At 37.1% G+C, this 18,913-nt stretch overlaps 1 protein-coding gene across 9 annotated transcripts in view; it reads right to left on the bottom strand.

Annotated features, from left to right (window-relative positions):
• UVRAG (UV radiation resistance associated) overlaps positions 1 to 18,913 on the bottom strand; it is a 373,872-nt gene that overhangs the window by 226,237 nt on the left and 128,722 nt on the right. For all 9 annotated transcript variants that reach the window (XM_049714244.1, XM_049714243.1, XM_049714245.1 and 6 more), the window contains one exon: positions 13,621 to 13,706. In XM_049714244.1, coding sequence (XP_049570201.1) covers positions 13,621 to 13,706 — 86 coding nt within the window. The remainder of the gene's footprint in view (positions 1 to 13,620; positions 13,707 to 18,913) is intronic.

The following is an 18,913-nucleotide window of genomic DNA, read 5'->3' as shown; positions in this document are numbered from 1 at the left end:
GATCTGAACTCTGAATAACACACTAGCTCATCTTTTCTAAGCTGTGGTTCGCTTACCAGCAAAACAGAACTATAATAGCATAGTATTGTGAATATTGTAAAAAAATATGTATGCTAAGTTTTTAGCATTTAAGTGCCTTTCATATTTGAGCTATTCAAATACTTTTTACTTTCCCTACCACCTGTGTAGGCATAGAAAAGAATGGGATTCTGACTTATTCCTACAATACCAACAAAATATTTAGAAATTATTATTAACTTCTCAATGAATGTAAGACCCCTTGGTTGCCGTATCTGTTAATCTGTCCTACTAGAATATAAGTCCCTAAAGTTAGAATCTTGCTTCTCATGTTAATAGAGTACTCCCAGTCATAAAGAATCAACTGTAAGAACGAGGTTATTACAGTATCCACTCTCCTCAACAGGTAAACATGCTGCGTCTCAGATTCTCTTCAAAGGTAAAGCATCCCACCTTTTAGAATAAAAGTTACTTCAAGGACCAGGTGATGTCCTGATGAGCATAATGTATTAATTCTCCTAAAATCTCTAAGTTCTCTTAATAAAACAGCATGTAAAAATCAAATTATGGGTGGGGTAGGTGTTTAATGGTAACTGTTTGTTTTTATTGGCAGAGCCATCAGGGTGAAATCACTAAACCTTGGAAAGCTGCCTTGGAACATGCCTGGCACCAGTGGGAATGTAGAAGTTACAAGGCAGCTATGAGGGGTGTAATGGTAAAGCTTTAATTTGCAGTGACATCTTAAACAAAGCAGTCTTAGTAAAGTAACCCTGTGAAATCAAGCCCGAACTGAAGGACAGGGGCAGGGACAGAGAACATCTCTTGGGGCAGAAGACTACTCAGATAGTTAACTGCCCTCAAAGGATGCGCTTTACCTCTTTCTACTGATTTTATACACCTCTTTCACCATTCCAACATCATCTGAAAGTTGACTATTGCTCCAAGCCAGAAGTTCTGAACATTATTTTGGGGAGGGCTCATTTATTTTACCCACTATGTCGCTACCCCTGTTGAACATTCGGTCCACTAGAGAAAATGGACTTAGCAGCATGAAAAGCCTACAAAAGGTCCTAGTTAAAGACCATGAGACCTATCAGTAACTCACAACTGGTTAACTCATTTAATAAACTAGAGTTAATTTACCATACAACGCCTTTACGTGACTTTCATTAGCAAGCGCGTTGTCTAAAATGAAGTACTCAGATACTTTATTGTAAATATATACCATAATTGTGGGAGAACATATCCAAAGTTAGTATTAATTATCTTAGAAAAGGTGATTAGGGCTTCCCTGGTGGCGCAGTGGTTGAGAGTCTGCCTGCCGATGCAGGGGACACGGGTTCGTGCCCCGGTCCGGGAAGATCCCACATGCCACGGAGCGGCTGGGCCCATGAGCCATGGCCGCTGAGCCTGCGCGTCCGGAGCCTGTGCTCCGCAACGGGAGAGGCTACAACAGTGAGAGGTGCACATACTGCAAAAGCAAACAAACAAACAAAAAACTACCATTTTAAAAATTCCTCCAAAAACCTACCTATTATTCAGTGATTATCCAACTGGATTGTATTTCATCCATTCACTTATTATTTTACCATTCATTCAATTAACAAATATTTACTGAGTATCTACTCTGAGTTAGGTTGGTGCTATATATGCTGGGGACAAAATTATAAACTAGAGCTCTAAATTCCCTACACTTATGTAGTTTATGTTCTCCATTCTCATTCTGAGAAATATTTTAAAGGCAAAAAGCATATCAAATATTTTGTTTTAGTTCACACTCAAAAAAGCATTACAACTGCAGCATTAGAAAGCATCCTGTCCAGGAAGAGCTCATAATATAACAAAATTTCTAACTGAAATACTAGAGTGGTTTCTGGGCTTAATTAGAATATTTGCTGTAAATTATTGAAATGATTAAAAGAATTATAAACTGAAACTACACGCACTGTTTCAGCAATAAATTTAAAAATCCAGAGGAAGTAAATGGTTTCCTAGCAAAAAATGAAGTGTCAAGAATAAACCACGGAGAAGTAGGATAAAATAGAGCAAATAGCACTAAAGGTATGAGAGTCAGATTTATCATAAAAGTCACCTGAACTAGATGATTTAATAGCTAAATTCTCTAACAAACCTTTAAAGAATTAAAAATTCCCAAAATTATTTAATATGTTTCAGTTGATTATGATGCTAATAGCTAACAAATATAGCATTAACTATATTCAGGCACTGTATTAAGCACCTCATATTAATTCACTTAATCCTCCCAACAACCCAATGAGGTATATGCTATTATCATCATTTTACAGAGTAAAATGTCACAGAAAAAGATGAAGAGTTTCCCAACTCAATTTTAAGATCTTAGGAAAGATGTTTACCCTGCCTTTCTCTCCTCCCCCCCAAAACAACAAATACTATACACCAATCTCACTTGTAATAATGATCAAAAGAATAATCTATAACTAATTAGTAATGCAGTATCAAAAAATCTACATACCTTATTGCAACTATAAACTAAAGGAAGAAAAACATATAATGTTAATAAATACGGAAAGGCATTTCAAAAAATTCAGCATCTATTGCTAAAAAAAGTTAATAGGAAGAACTATCTAAAATATTTTCCAAAATTAACAGAAAATATCCTGAACAGCAAAATATTTAATTAAAATAATAACTGGACTAAAATGTTCACTATGTCCATTACTTTTCAACATTATTTTTAAAGTTCTAGAAGGTTTAGTAAATGTACTAGAGACTAGAAAACAGTATAAACATTGGAAAAGAACAGATAAACCAATCTGTTAATTGATAATAATGAGTGTATGCCAAGAAAATCAGAGACCTTTCCTTAAAAAACAAGAAAAAATAATCTGATATAGTCACTGAATATAACTTTCTTAAAATTACAGCTTTTCCCTATAACAGTAATAAGCACACAGGAATGGAAATGGAAAACATATTTTATAAAAAATAGTGTAAAAATTATAAGAACAAATTTAATGGAAAAGCACATGACCATATGAAGAGAACTATAAAATCTTACCAAAGGAATGAAATAAAATTTGAACAAATATAAGACATACCATGTCTTGGATTGGAATACTAATATAAAAATGACAGCTCTCTCCAAATATTAAAAAGTCAGTGAATATAAAAATTCCTGTTAGAATTCCAATAAACTTTTTTTTTTAAAGAATAGGATAAAATAACCTTAAAGTTCACATGGAAGAATAAAGTTCTGAGACTAGCCAAAAACAGTATGAAAAAGAATAGTAGCAAGAAGGGCACTTGCCCCACTTGATATTAGAACATACCAAAGAACCACTGTAATTAAATTAATCTGAAATTGTCGAAGGACTACACAAAACGATCAGAACGAAAAGAGAATCCAGAAATGGATACCAGCATATATGAGCTTTTAATATAAGATAAAGGTGGTATTTAAATTCAGTGAGAAAAGGAAGTTATTGGCGCAACTGGATATTCATCTATGAAGAAAATTAATTTCTATCCCACAATATATAGAATATCTAAACAACATATTTAAGAATAATTCCTAATTGTATTAGAGATTTAATTTTAAAAGTAAAATAATATAAATCTCAAAAGAAAACTTAGAAAATACAGGTGGAACTAAGGTATAAGAGAGACTTCTTAAACCAAGACAGTGTGCCCAGAAGATATCAAAGAAAAACCAGAATTACATGATATGGCAAATAAAAACTTTTTGTATAACGTATACTAAGTCAATACATAACTGACATATTTGGAAAAAATACCAAGGACTCTTAAAATTTTATGAAAAAAATGCAAGCAACTCAATTAAAAAGATAGGTAAAGTATATGAATAGGCAAATTCACAGAAGAATACACTGAATGGCTAACAAACTCAAGAAAAGATGTTCACTTTCACTTGTAGCTCAGACTAAGCACTAGTACCGAAGCTAATAAAAATTAAAGTAACACTGAGGTGTTATACTCATCAAATTAATAAAAATCACAAAAAAAGATGATGATACCCACTGCCAGCAGGGATTCAGGGTAAAGAGTAATGTCACACTTTTTTGCACTCTTTGGGAAAACAGTATGTTATTTGCACTCTTTGGGAAAACAGTATGCTATTTCTTAAAATTAAAACTACACATGCCCTTTGACTCAGAAATCCTACTCCTGGAAATTTAATACACAGGAACAAAAACATCATAAATATAAGGATATATACATATATAGATATTTACTGCAGTATTCTGCATAATGGCAAAACAAACAAATAAAAAAAACCAGAGCCAGAGTAAATATTAAAAGTCTATCAACAGGGTAATGATTGAAAAACATAGTACACCCTCACCATGGGCTATTATGAAATCATTAAAACAATGAACTGAAGAGATTTGTACATGGAATGTTAAACAAGAAAAACAAGATGTAGAGTCATGTATATAACATCCACTCCAATTTTGTGAAATAGCAATTAAAACTCCTAACATATGTACATAAATATGCATATAGTGGTATCTATAACATATACACAGAGATCATAGGAAAAATATGAATATATACATAACAGGTTGTTAACATGGGTACACGGGTGACTGGGGTCATGTGAACATGTGTTCTGTGTTTGGATGGTATCTTATTCAGTTCAGGCTGCTATAATAAAATATCATAGACAGGGTGGCTTATAAACAGAAATTTATTTCTCACATTTCTGGAGGCTAGGAAGTCTAAGATCAAGGCACCAGCATTGTTGGTATCTGGTGAGTCTGCTTCCTGGTTCACAGACAACCATCTTTTCACTATAACGTCACATGGAGAAAGGTCCAGGGTCTCCCTGGGACCTCTTTTATAAGGGCACTAATCCCATTCATGAGGGCTCAGCCCTCATGATCTAATCATCTCCCAAAGGCCCCACCTCCAAATGCCATCACATTGGGGATTAGGTTTCAATGTATGAATTTGGGGTAGGAGGGACCACAAACATTCAGTCTATAACTGGTGGTTTTGGTAGTGAGTGAGAAGGGTTTAAGGAAGAAGACAAGCCAAAAAGTAAAAAGAAAGGGGAAAAAAAACTGCACCTAAAATTACTCCAGGGCTTCCCTGGTGGCGCAGTGGTTGAGAGTCCGCCTGCCGATGCAAGGGACACAGGTTCGTGCCCCGGTCCAGGAAGATCCCACATCAGGCAGAGTGGCTGGGCCCGTGAGCCATGGCCACTCAGCCTGCGCGTCCGGAGCCTGTGCTCCGCAACGGGAGAGGCCACAACAGTGAGAGGCCCGCGTACTGCAAAAAAAAAACAACCAACCAACCAACCAAACCAAAAAAAAAAATTACTCCAGTACTTTGTTAAAATTCTATTTTTGTAAGTATATATGTGTCTTTCTGTGTATGTGTACATATATGTGTGTGTATGTATAGAGAAAGATAAATAAAAATAAAATGTGCTATTATACATAAATATCAATTTTGTTTAACTAAAATTTACATTAAATAACTAAACTTTTTCATTTTAAATTTTGATTAAAAACCTTTCTAAAACTTGTCACATGCCCCTGCTTTCTTACACAGACCTTAACAATGACAACTTTATATTCCACTGATGATCTGGTATCAACATGGCATAATGGAAGAAAGCACATGCACATGCATGCTTTATTCAAACCTGCTTTAACACTTATTTATGATGCTAGACAAGTCTTTTCACCCATCTAGTGTCCTCGTCTGTTAAATGGAGAGAGCCTTAGTGAAAACTAACACGGTGGACTTAATAATTCTCATTATTAACTTCAGTTATGAACTACAGTATGGAGATGTACTTGGGTAAAGGACTGAATGCTCACACACAGAAGAGGTATGCTAGCTACGCTTTTTAACCTAGTCTGTCTCTCTTTACAGCTGGTCTATTTCTCTCTGCCCTCCTTCTACATGAAGTAGTGACAGAGGACTATTTACAAATCCAAACACTGTAAGTATAAAGATAGGACAGTAGCTAATATGATTTACCACTCAGTTATATTCCAGAATCACAGAGTAAAGCACAAACAGAGCAAACAGATTTTGTTTCTCCTTGCTGTCAGTGTGGCTACCTTAATAGTAATCCTCTTAATTCCCCTAATTTATCAAAAATGAGCACAGAGACACTGGGTAGGAGCTTAGTCTCTACCAAGAATAGAAACACATATGAGTCTTAGTACATAAATTTTGTGACATCTTTTGCTTACGGCTGGGTTCTTAATTATATTCTCTATACTTGCAGTTACCTCTTAGGGAGAGATCATTAGCAGGGGAGGGCGGGAAAAACCCTCCCTGCTAACCAAAAGTTGGTTATCATGTTCAGAATTTAAAGATTATAAACAGTTATGCCCTTTCACATGTCATCCTCTCCTGTTTTCTAAACATTACTGCAAGAACAATTTATTTGATATGAGCATCTCCCTTTTATAACTGGAATTTTATAGGAGAAAATATTTTCTGTCAAAGTGGGGGGTGGGGACAGGGCAACAATCTGCCTCCAGACAGCCAGAGAAAGATCCTCCAGAAAAAAATCTATATAAGGAATAAGATTATAAGCCACAAAATCCTGAAATCCCACCAGACATTATATGGAGGGCAGTGGCAGAAAGAAAAGAGGCAGCTGAAGGTCTACAGATCTGATTACATTTTCAACACTTTTTCCATAATGGTCGAGAAATTTTTTACAACTCTCATTTTACCAGGTGCAAACCAGAAATAGGAAAAATAAAACCCAGTTCTCTGTAACTTGAAGAATAGTTTGATTTGATCAATCAAAACAGCATTTATTACCTGCTTAATATATTTGATGTGCAGCATCACAGGACTAATACAAAGATCAGTAAAAAGAGGATTCTTGCCTAAAGGAGCTCTCAGTTTGGGGGTGCTGAGCGGAGAGCGAATCAGACAATGAAGAACTAATTACAACACCATTACGTGCTCGGTAAATGCTAGCTACTAACTGCACGGGCAGTGGCAGGAGGACTTGAAATAAGAACACTAGTCCCTACACTGTTTAGAGCTAGTGTTTAGAGTGAATAGCAAATTAAGAAGTATGGACTTTATCCTGCATGTGATGGCTCAAAGATTTCTAAGCCCAATGAGTGACAAAACTGATGTATCTTTGGTCACTCTGGCAGCAATGTGGCAGATGAATTGTACTGAAGCAGTGTGAAAAATAATAAAGTAGTAAAACATACTGGTTAAGAACATGGGCTCAGGAGCTAAACTGGGTTTAAATACAGGCTAACATGAACTAGCTATACGACCTTGGATAAGCTACTCAACTGCTTTGTGCCCCTATTTCCTCATCCGTAAATATGAATCAACAGTTCTTACCACATGGGGTGTTGTAAGAATTAGAAGAATCAATTCATGTAAAGCACTTAGAATACTTCCTGGCACAAAGGAAGTGCTCAATAAATAATACCTATTAACTGCATGAAAGAAAAACTGGAAGTAGGAAGACTAGCTAGGAGGTCAGGAAATAGTCCAGGAAAACAGAGGTGAGAACAAAGAAGGCTATGCTCACTAGCTGCCTGAGATGATGATACTACTAGAGAAACCAGGGAAAAGAAAATGAAGAGGAGGATTAAGCCAATGTACGTAGCTCCAGACATGTTGGGGTTGAGGTTCCCACAAAACATGAAAGTATAAATGTCTAATGGTCATTGGAAACTACAGATCAGAACTCCAAAAGAGAAGTAGGAACTAGAGACATAGATTTGAGAGTTATTAATATGTGGGCATGGTGGTTATGAAAGACAGTCCTAGGGAGAAAGAATAATGCAGGATCCACAGGACCTAGGGCTCTAGGATCACAACAGAATCCACAGTGACTCCAACATAACTGAGAATTATCAGTAGTATAGAGAGGAGAAAATATAGCCATATGAAATAATCCCTTCCTTCAAGTAGCTTTCAATGCCATCAGGGAAGACAAGACATGCACATGTTAAACAATTTTTATCATGATTGTTATAGGATTAACAAAAGTAATTCTAAAAAACAGAGGTATCGGCATTAGACTGGCAAGACGGAAAGGGAAATTATGCTTAAAATTGTAAAACCTAGTGGTAATATAAAAAAGGAACACGTGCATAGAGAAAAAAGCTAATTCCAAGATGGAAGAAGTAAAGGGGAAAATGAAAACTATTATTTATTGAATGTCTACTATGTGTCAGTAACTGTCCTACAATCTTTCAATTACTTTACCTTATTAATTCTCATAATAATTCCTATGAGACAAACATTATCCCCATTTTACAAGAGCAGTTTGAGGCATACCAAAGTTAAGTAACTTGCCCATAGTTTTGCATCCAGTGACGGGCATACGGCAGTTTAGGACTGGAACCTAGATGGAGGGCCAAAGCCCATGGTTTCTCCACCATATTTCCACTTATTAAACTGGCAAAAGTAGGACATGTCAAAAAAGAGGGAAAAAAAAAAAAAGAATAAAAAGTGTACTCAGGGGCTTCCCTGGTGGCGCAGTGGTTGAAAATCTGCCTGCTAATGCAGGGGACACGGGTTCGAGCCCCAGTCTGGGAAGATCCCATATGCCGCGGAGCAACTAGGCCCGTGAGCTACAACTACTGAGCCTGCGCGTCTGGAGCCTGTGCTCCGCAACAAGAGAGGTCGCGATAGTGAGAGGCCCGCGCACCGTGATGAAGAGTGGCCCCCGCTCGCCGCAACTAGAGAAAGCCCTCACACAGAAACGAAGACCCAACACAGCAAAAATAAATTAATTAATTAATAAACTCCCCCCAACATCTAAAAAAAAAATAAAATTTAAATTAAAAAAAGTATACTCAGGGACTTCCCTGGTCTCACAGTCGTTGAGAGTCTGCCTGCTGATGCAGGGGACGCGGGCTCGTGCCCCAGTCTGGGAAGATCCCACATGCCGCGGAGCGGCTGAGCCCGTGAGCCATGGCCTCTGGGCCTGCGCGTCCAGAGCCTGTGCTCCGCAACGGGAGAGGCCACAACAGTGAGAGGCCCGCATACCGCAAAAAAAAAAAAAAAAAGTATACTCAAAGAAAACAGAATTAGTCTCACTTATTTCACTACCACAGAGCTACTTTTTGAGAAAGTATAAAAGGAAAACAAAAACAAAACAACAAAAAATTTTTAAACACTAAACATAATCTTTCAATTCCAGAGGACAGGTAGGATTTACAGGTATCTCCTTGCTTCCAGTCTCGTTCCTCAGGTCTCTTCCACACTGTCACCATGGATAGAATTCAAAATCACACACCTGAGCCTGTCACTCCTCCTCTCTTTATAATCTTTCAACAACTCCCTCTCACGAACACAATTAAAAAAAAAAAAGACCCAAAAAAGAGAAACCTGTTTAGAAAGTCTAGAAACTCCTTAATCTAGAAAGAATAACAATAAAGAGAAGAAAAGCTAACTTCTAAATTAAAGGCTCACTTATGATTCATAACCCTACGTTTCTCATTTCAAAACTGTAAAATAAATGAAATTTCAAATGCCAGTTAAACAGCAACATTGACACCTTGTGGTGAACATCCTAAAGTATCAAATGTGACAATGAGTGAAGTGTCTCCTAAGTAAATGTCTGCTTACATGAAAAATAATGCTTAATCCAGAGATTTACAAGGATTAGAAACAAAAATTCAGTTTCCATCACACATACCGAATGTAAACTTTGAAAGAGCTGCTCTTACTTTGGCAACATTGGAATTAGTCTAAATTCCTAACTATTGGCAAAAGAATAAAACCTCAGGTCATTGTTTTCCTACAAAATGGTACAATGCATCCATCTGAAGGGGCTATAATGTCAGGGTCTTAGGTGCTCCAAAAACAGCCTTTACTTAGTCAAAATTTCCTATTTTTTGAGTGACATTTACACATAAAAGGTTGAGGGTAGAGATGCATACTAGTGGCACGAAAACACAGGAAGAGTTATTAACAGGAGACCTGGGTTCTAATCCTGCCTCCAAACAGCACTGAGAATTTTGTGGAGTAAGTAATATTAAAGAATTCAGACTCTGTGTGTTTTCACATAAAATTACAGATCAAGAAGTAACAATTTAGGACTTCCCTGGTGGTGCAGTGGTTAAGAATCTGCCTGCCAATGCAGGGGACACGGGTTCGAGCTCTGGTCCAGGAAGATCCCACATGCCGCAGAGCAACTAAGCCCATGTGCCACAACTACTAAGCCTGCGCTCTAGAGCCCGCGAGCTACAACTACTGAAGCCCGTGCACCTAGAGCCCGTGCTCCACAACAAGAGAAGCCACCACAATGAGAAGCCCGCACACCACAACAAAGAGTAGCCCCCACTTGCCGCAACTAGAGAAAGCCCACGCGCAGCACTGAAGACCCAACGAGGGAAGGAGAGAGGGAGGGAGGGAGGGAGGAGTAACAATTTAAAAAACAACAAGAGGACTTCCCTGGTGGCACAGTGGTTAAGAATCCGCCTGCCAGACTTCCCTGGTGGCGCAGTGGTTGAGAGTACGCCTGCCGATGCAGGGGACGTAGGTTCGTGCCCCGGTCTGGGAAGATCCCACATGCTGCGGAGCTGCTGGGCCCGTGAGCCATGGCCACTGAGCCTGCCCATCCGGAGCCAGTGCTCCGCAACGGGAGAGGCCACAGCAGTGAGAGGCCCGCGTACCGGGGGAAAAAAAAAAAAAGAATCCGCCTGCCAATGCAGGGGACATGGGTTCGAGCCCTAGTCCGGAAAGATCCCACATGCCGCAGAGCAACTAAGCCCGTGTGCCACAACTACTGAGCCTGCGCTCTAGAGCCCACAAGCCACAACTACTTAAGCCCGCGCACCTAGAGCCTGTGCTCCTCAACAAGATAAGCTACCGCAATGAGAAGCTCACGCACCACAACAAAGAGTAGCCCCCGCCTGCCGCAACTAGAGAAAGCTTGCACGCAGCAACGAAGACCCAACACAGACAAAAATAAAAGTATAAATATATATAAATCAATAAATTTATGAAAAAATAAAATAAATTAAATTTAAAAAACAAGAAATCATCAGGAAAGGAAAAGGTATATTTTTAAAAATTACTGCATCCAGGAACAATGTTGCCTGAGTTAAGGACAGGAAACTATAAATAAAATTTATCGGCACAAAATTAAGTTTCTCGGCAATCACTTTATATATATCATGGTAAAAACTGTGGGAAAAGAAAAACTTTTGCTTGAGCAGATACATGAAGGTTACTCTGAACTGCCTGAATCACCAGAGAAAGTTCCATTTTACTCATTAACTTTGACAAGTACAATTTAAAGTTTCTAGCTCCAGAGTAACTCTCTGAGTTCAGGTAATTTACTTGAAAAATAGACACTTAGTCTGGTTCAGAAAAAGTATATCTGTGTTATCAGCTATAAATGATTTACACGATGGCGATGAGCAGGCCACTGTTAATAAGGCAATTCAAACGGCTGACACACCTGAGGAATCTAGAAGGCATGCTAGAAGTGAAACCCCCAAGAGACATTTCATTGCAAAACCAGTGTTAAATAATTAAGCCACTACCAAACTAACTTGATGATTTTGCATTTATGGAGGGTTCCACGATTTTCAGAAATTTTCTCCATCATTATGCTATGTGCCCCTAACAACCACCAGTCTAGGAAGGTAAGTGAGAGTGTGAAAAGGGTTTGCAAAATTTGCTTGTCAGAAAACCTTCATACCAATCTCCAATCTGGCTCTACTTGCTATGCACCCCCTAAGATAAGTAAATCATTTAATGCTCCTTGGCCTCAGCTTCTACATGGAAGACAAAAGCTGATCCCTGATTTGTGAACATAAAAAACTTCTAGGAGAATAAGATAACTGATGTGAAAATGCTTATAAATTAAACAAATTTGAAACATCACTGCTTCCACATTTTGGAACAATTAGAGAGGTTAAATGAATTAGGATAAATCAAGGATAATTAAAGTCAGAGTCAGGTCAATCAAAGCATTCTCCATTATATCAAGTTGATTCCCAAGATCCTACAGTCTTTCTTCAGCTCCTATTCTCCTGTATCACTGCAGTACAGAGCCTTCAATACTCCTTAAATCTCTAATCTCTCAGATTCTATGATGCTACCTTTCCTAACTCCTCCTCTTCTCACTGACTCTGTATTCCCTTTTCTTTTTTCTTTTTTTTGCGGTACACGGGCCTCTCACTGTTGTGGCCTCTCCCGTTGCAGAGCACAGGCTCCGGATGTGCAGGCTCAGCGGCCATGGCTCACGGGCCCAGCCGCTCTGCGGCATGTGGGATCTTCCCGGACTGGGGCACGAACCCATGTCCCCTGCATCGGCAGGCGGACTCTCAACCACTGCGCCACCAGGGAAGCCCCCCTTTTCTTTTAATTCCACTGATTTCTCTAATGAGATCACACAATCTCATACTTGGAAAATATCTTTAAAAATTATATTATCTATCCTCTCATTTTACTGAGCAAAACAGGCCAAGAAATATTAGTCTCTTCCTCACATTTCAAACTATTTCTGTACATTCCTCTTTCCAATACTTAAAACTCAATGTAGTCCCAAACTGAATAGGCTCAAAAATAAGAGTTATAAAATAGACAACTCCTGCTTTCTATCTCCACCATCCAATTACTAAATTCTGTCCATTCTGGCACATATCCTAAGAAGTCAAAGTGAAAGTACCTCTCAGGTAAGAGTCAAAAGTCATCAAATGTGTGTGGTTACTTTAGTTGAAATCATTGTCTCTTTAGAGCATTTTACATAGTCCATGTCAGCAAACTCTCTACCATTATGTACAATAAGATTCAAGATTTGCAAAGGAAAAGCCCATTTCATAATGTTTAAAAAATAAACAATCATCCAGTTGGATAAGAGTCCAATCATCCTTCTGGACTCTTCCTCTAGTAGATATATAGAGAATGTCTAATGGTCTGGAATTTATGATGTGTTATGTAAACACTAGGAAATACTGCCAAAATCGAATTTCAATGAATCATCTGTCTGAGTAGGGTGAACACAGGTTGAGTGTCACTCTTAACTTTATTTTAAATTGCATTTATTTTGGTAGCCTGCCTCCTGGGGAAATGTCCTTGATGATCTACCACATTGAAAATTAAAACCAAATTTAAAAATCTTTCCAAATTAAGCCCAGACATTATGAAAATATAGAGCTGAGGCAGTTAAACCTCTAAGCACATGAGATTCACGCAGAGCTCCTTTGCCTTGCCAAATATGATTCTTTTAGGATGAACAGCAGATCAAAACTCTAAGCTATGTCTGGGGCTACTGAAGGGGTTTTCTAGTAATGCCACAGTTGTTAAAGTTTTGGTAAGTCTAAATTTTGTACCTCTGGTTGCTGCTCCTTTATTGTGCAGAAGACCGGAAACAGCTCATGTCCCTGTTTTAAGATCACTGGCTTCCAATCACTCTCTCCCACTGTCCAGAGGAAAAAAATGGCTTTCCAAAGGCTTTGTAAAAGAGATAAATCACTGTAGCTACAAAATTTATGAAGCTCTCACTAAAAAATGCTAAGTCTGAGTAACAGCTTCTAAAGATTCCATACATTTCCTCACATCGAAATGTCACAAACTCAGAATGAGGAAGATTCTTGACAAAATGCAAGAGGACTCTAAGAAGTTTCTTACCGCAGCAAAGAGAAGACATCATAAGAATTGCGAACACAGTTCTGATCCACCTGAAGAAGAATACTCTTCTGAGCATCTGAATAACCCTAAAAGACATTAATTAACAAATTAATCAAAGTAAAACAAAATATGTGTCCAAATTAATCGTGATGTTTGTATTTTTAAAATTATGATTCAATAACAACTCAGTATTCAAATCATTAAGAAATTAGAAAAAAGTTAAGAAACACTTTCATATAATTGAAGTTTAACCTTATAGGCAAGTGAATTTAAAATAAATTTCTTCTAACATTTTCCCACAGAAACAATGTTTCACATTATAACTTTTGGTGAACTTCCCAGTGAAACCCCAGAAGTCTTTTTAACATATTATGTGGCTGAAGAAGAGTATTAACAATAATATTTCAAGTATGCCTAGCCATCATATGTAATGTTTTTATGGAGGAAAAGGCATTCCAAGTTTTAATTAGGAATACCAGAAACAAGTATTTCCACTCAGTGGTGTAAAGGTGGTGGCAGCAAGGATGGTTTCTAGAGAGAACACAGCACAATTCCATAGGAAGAGCAGAACAGCTATCTGGCATTTCAGAAAGGCAAAGTAAATAGTAGTTAAGAAAAAAGGACTCTGGACCCAGACCACCTGGATTACAGCTTAAGCCCTTAATACATCAGCTCTGTAATCTGGAACAAGGCACCTAACTTCTTTTAGTTTAACTTTGGTTTCTTCATCTATAACATGGAGATGGTAATATTATCTACCTCACAAATTGTTGTGGGAATTAAAAGAGCTGATATTTGTGAAGTCAAAGGTATGTGATAAGCACTGTATAAATGTTTGCTATAATGCTAGTATAAGCATTTTCTAAAAGTTACATTGCTGCACACATTAAAAGGTTATTTGGAGAATAGTATAAACAACTTTGTGCCAACAAATTTAACAACTTAGATGAATCTTTGAAAAAATACAACATGACAAAACTGATTAACAATAAAACAACAATATCTATGACCCAGCAATCCCACTACTGGGCATATACCCTGAGAAAACCATAGTTCAAAAAGAGTCATGTACCAAAATGTTCATTGCAGCTCTATTTTCAATAGCCAGGAGATGGAAACAACCTAAGTGCCCACCATCGGATGAATGGATAAAGAAGATGTGGCACATATATACAATGGAATATTACTCAGCCATAAAAAAAACGAAATTGAGTTATTTGTAGTGAGGTGGATGGACCTAGAGTCTGTCATACAGAGTGAAGTAAGTCAGAAAGAGAAAGACAAATACCGTATGCTAACACATATATATGGAATCTAAGAAAAAAAAATGTCATGAAGAACCTAGGGGCAAGACAGGAATAAAGACACAGACCTACTAGAGAATGGGCTTGAGGATATGGGGATGGGAAGGGTAAGCTGTGACAAAGTGAGAGAGTGGCATGGACATATATACACTACCAAACGTAAAATAGATAGCTAGTGGGAAGCAGCTGCATAGCACAGGGAGATCAGCTCTGTGCTTTGTGACCACCTAGAGGGGTGGGATAGGAAGGGTAGGAGGGAGGCAGATGCAAGAGGGAAGAGATATGGGAACATATGTATATGTATAACTGATTCACTTTGTTATAAAGCAGAAACTAACACACCATTGTAAAGCAATTATACTCCAATAAAGATGTAAAAAAAAAAAAACCACAACAATATCTGAATAACTCTATTTTTTAAGTGAATAAGTAATTGAAAATCTTTCCACAAAAAAGTCTAGGTCCAGATGGGTTCACTGAATTATATCAAACTTTTAAGAAATATCATCAATTTAACACAAACTCCTTCATAAAACAGAGGGTAAGGGAACAATTTCCAATTCATAAGACCAGCATTACTGATACCAAAACTTATCACACACACACACACACACACAAACACAATTATAGACCAATATCCCTCACGAATATAGACACAAAAATCCTTAGGAAAATATTAGCAAGTAGGACCAGCAATACGTTATAAGGACAAAATAGTAATGCATCGTTATTGACTGAATTTATTCTAAGAATGTAAGGTGGGTTTAGCATTTAATATCAACCAATTAGCAAATAAATGAAGCAATCATTATAAGCCTATCTTGATGGGCACACAATTATAAAGATGTAACTTGTGATGACAACAACATAAAAATGGGGGAACAGAGCTATACGGAAGAAAAGTTTTGTATAATATTAAAACTAAGTTGGTATTAATTTGAACTAGACTGTTATAAATTAAGATGTTAATTGTAATTCTTGGGGCAACCACTAAGAAAATAACTAAAAGATATATAGTAAAAGAAATGAGAAAGGAATCAAAATGTGAGAAATAACTAACACAAAAGAAGGTAGTAACAGAGGAACTGAGGAACAAAAAAGATGTAAGAAAACAAATCGAAAAGTGGCAGAAGTCCTTCCATCTGTAATTACATTAAGTGTAAATGAATTAAACACTACAATTAAAAGGCAGAGATTGGAAGAATAGATTTTCTTTTTAATGACCCACTATATACTGTCTACAAGAGACAAATAGGTTGAAAATGGAAGGACAGAAACACAAATAGGTTGAAACACAATAGGTTGAAACACAACAGGTTGAAAATGGAAGGACGGAAAGATATTCCATGTAAGCAGTAACCAAAAGAAAGCTGGAATGGGTATACTAATATCAGACAAATAGACATTAAGACAAAAAAAACACAAATAGGTTGAAAATGGAAGGACAGAAAGATATTCCATGTAAGCAGTAACCAAAAGAAAGCTGGAATGGGTATACTAATATCAGACAAATAGACGTTAAGACAAAAAAAAATTGTTAGACGAGACAAAAAGGGATATAATATTTAAAAGGTCAAGAAGATATAAATGATTATAAACATATATGTACCTAGCAACATATAACAAAACATATGAAGCCAAAACTGCAAAAACTAAAATGGGAAATAGCTGAAGTCAACATCCCACTTTTAACAATGTGTAGCACAACCATAAGAAAGATAAACAATGAAACAGAAGACATGAAAAGTACTATAAATCAACTAGACCTAACAGATGTATACAGAATGCTCCACCCAATAACAACCATATACATATTCTTCTCAAGTGCACATGGAACATTCTCCAGGATAGACCATATGTTCAGCCACGAAACAAATCTCAATACATTTCTAAAAAATGAAATCATACAAAGTATCTTTTCTGATCACAATGGAATGAAACTAAAAATCAATAACAGAAGGAAACTTGGAAAATTCACAAACTACAAAGTAAATAACATACTCTTAAACAACCAGTGGGTCAAAGAACAAATCATAAGGTAAATTATTAAATACTCTGAGTAGAATAAAAATGAAAATACAACATATCAAAACATATGGGATACAGTGAAAAAGTGCTCAGAGGGAAAAGTACAGCTGTAAACATTTACATTTAAAAAAAGAAAGAGTTCAAATCAATTAATCTAATCTTCCACCTTAAGGAAATAGAAGATGAAGAACTAAACCCAAAGCAAAAAGGAAGTAAATAATAAAGATTAGGGCAGAGATCCATGAAATAGAGAATATAGAACAATACAGAAAAATCAAAAAAAACAAGTTAGTCCTTTGAAAAGAGCAATAAAATTGAAAAATATTAAGCTAGAGTGAAAAAGACAAAAAAAGAGAATACTCAAATCACTAAAATCAGGAATGAAAGTGAGAACATTATCACCAATCTTATAGAAATAAGAAGTATTATAGAAGAATACTATGAACAATTGTATGCAAACAAATCAGATAACCTTGATAAAGTGGAAATTCCTAGGAACGCAGAAACTCCAAAAAATGACTCAAGAAGAAACAGAAAGTCTGAACAGATCTACAAGTTGTAAAAGAGTTTAGCTAAGCTACTCCATGGTACTGCTGCCCTGGCCTCCATTTTGTTTGGCCAAGCAGCCTGCAGGGACCTTAAACTAACACTAGACCCCCTTTCAGGGAAGTGCATGCCCTAGATAGCAGGATGCAGAGTCACAAGCAAATGTAGCTTCTGCAATGACTTATGATCAAAGTCTCCCCTGCTTCCCAGCACCTGTATACTTTACACACCCCATAGATAAAAATCTCCATGGAACTTACCAAAACCCTGCTCCTTTGGCTTGAACTGACCAATCCAGCCCTAGCCCAGGAACCCCAAAGCACTCTACCCACAGACTCTAAATAAAGACATGTGTCCCAGGTCCTGCATCTCTCTGTCTGCACTTGGCCTTGAGCTCCCCATATATAACTTTACAGTCAGTTCTCTGTATCCATGGTTCTGGTATGCATGATTCTGCGTCCATGAATTCAACCAACTGTGGATTGTACAGTGCTGTAGTTTGTATTTATTGAAAAAAAAATCCACATATAAGTAGACCTGCCCAGTTCAAACACATGTTCTTCAAAGGTCAACTGTACTAGCAAAGCTAATCCAGCAGCATACTAAAAGGCTTATACAATCTGGTCCAGCAATTCTACTTCTGGCTATATACCCAAAAGAACTGAAATCAAAGACTCAGAGAGATATTTGTACATCCACATTCATAGCAGCATTATTCACAGTAGTTGAGGGCTAGAAGCAACCTGAGTAGTCATCAACAGCTGAACAGAAAAACAAAATGTTGTATTTTCATACAATGGAATATAGTTAGCCTTAAAAAGGAAAGAATTCTGCTATAACATGCATGACCCTTGAGAACATTATGTTAAGTAAAATAAGCCAGTGACAAAAGGACAAATATTGTAAAATTCCACTTACATAAGGTACCAAGAGTAGTCAAATTCATAGAAACAGAAAGTAAAAGGGTGAGTGCCAGGGGCTTGGGAAAGGAGAAGATGGGGAGTTACTGCTTAATAGGTAGAGAGTTTCGGTTTTATAAGATGAAAAGAGCTCTGGAGATGGATAGTGATGACAGTTGCACAACAAGGTGCATGTCCTTAATGCCACCACACTGTACACTTAAAATGGTTAAGATGGTGAATTTTATATTATGTATATCTTACCACAATTAAAAATAATTTTTTAGAAAAGATTTATACACCAGGAACAAGTGGGATTTACCCAAGGTACGTGAGGGTGGTTTGATAAATGAAAATCCACACAACATACCAAGTTGGAGGACTCATATTTCCCAATTCAATACTTACCACAAAGCAGCAGTAATCAAAAGAGTGTGGTATTGGCATAAGTACAGACATATAGATCAATGGAATAGAACCGAGAATACTAAATAAACTCATATGTCTATGGTCAAC

The sequence above is a fragment of the Orcinus orca genome, chromosome 8 (assembly GCF_937001465.1).
Source record: "Orcinus orca chromosome 8, mOrcOrc1.1, whole genome shotgun sequence".
Taxonomy (NCBI): Eukaryota; Metazoa; Chordata; class Mammalia; order Artiodactyla; family Delphinidae; genus Orcinus; species Orcinus orca.
The sequence above is the reverse complement of the archived record's forward strand: the minus strand, read 5'-3'. Positions and strand labels throughout refer to the sequence as shown.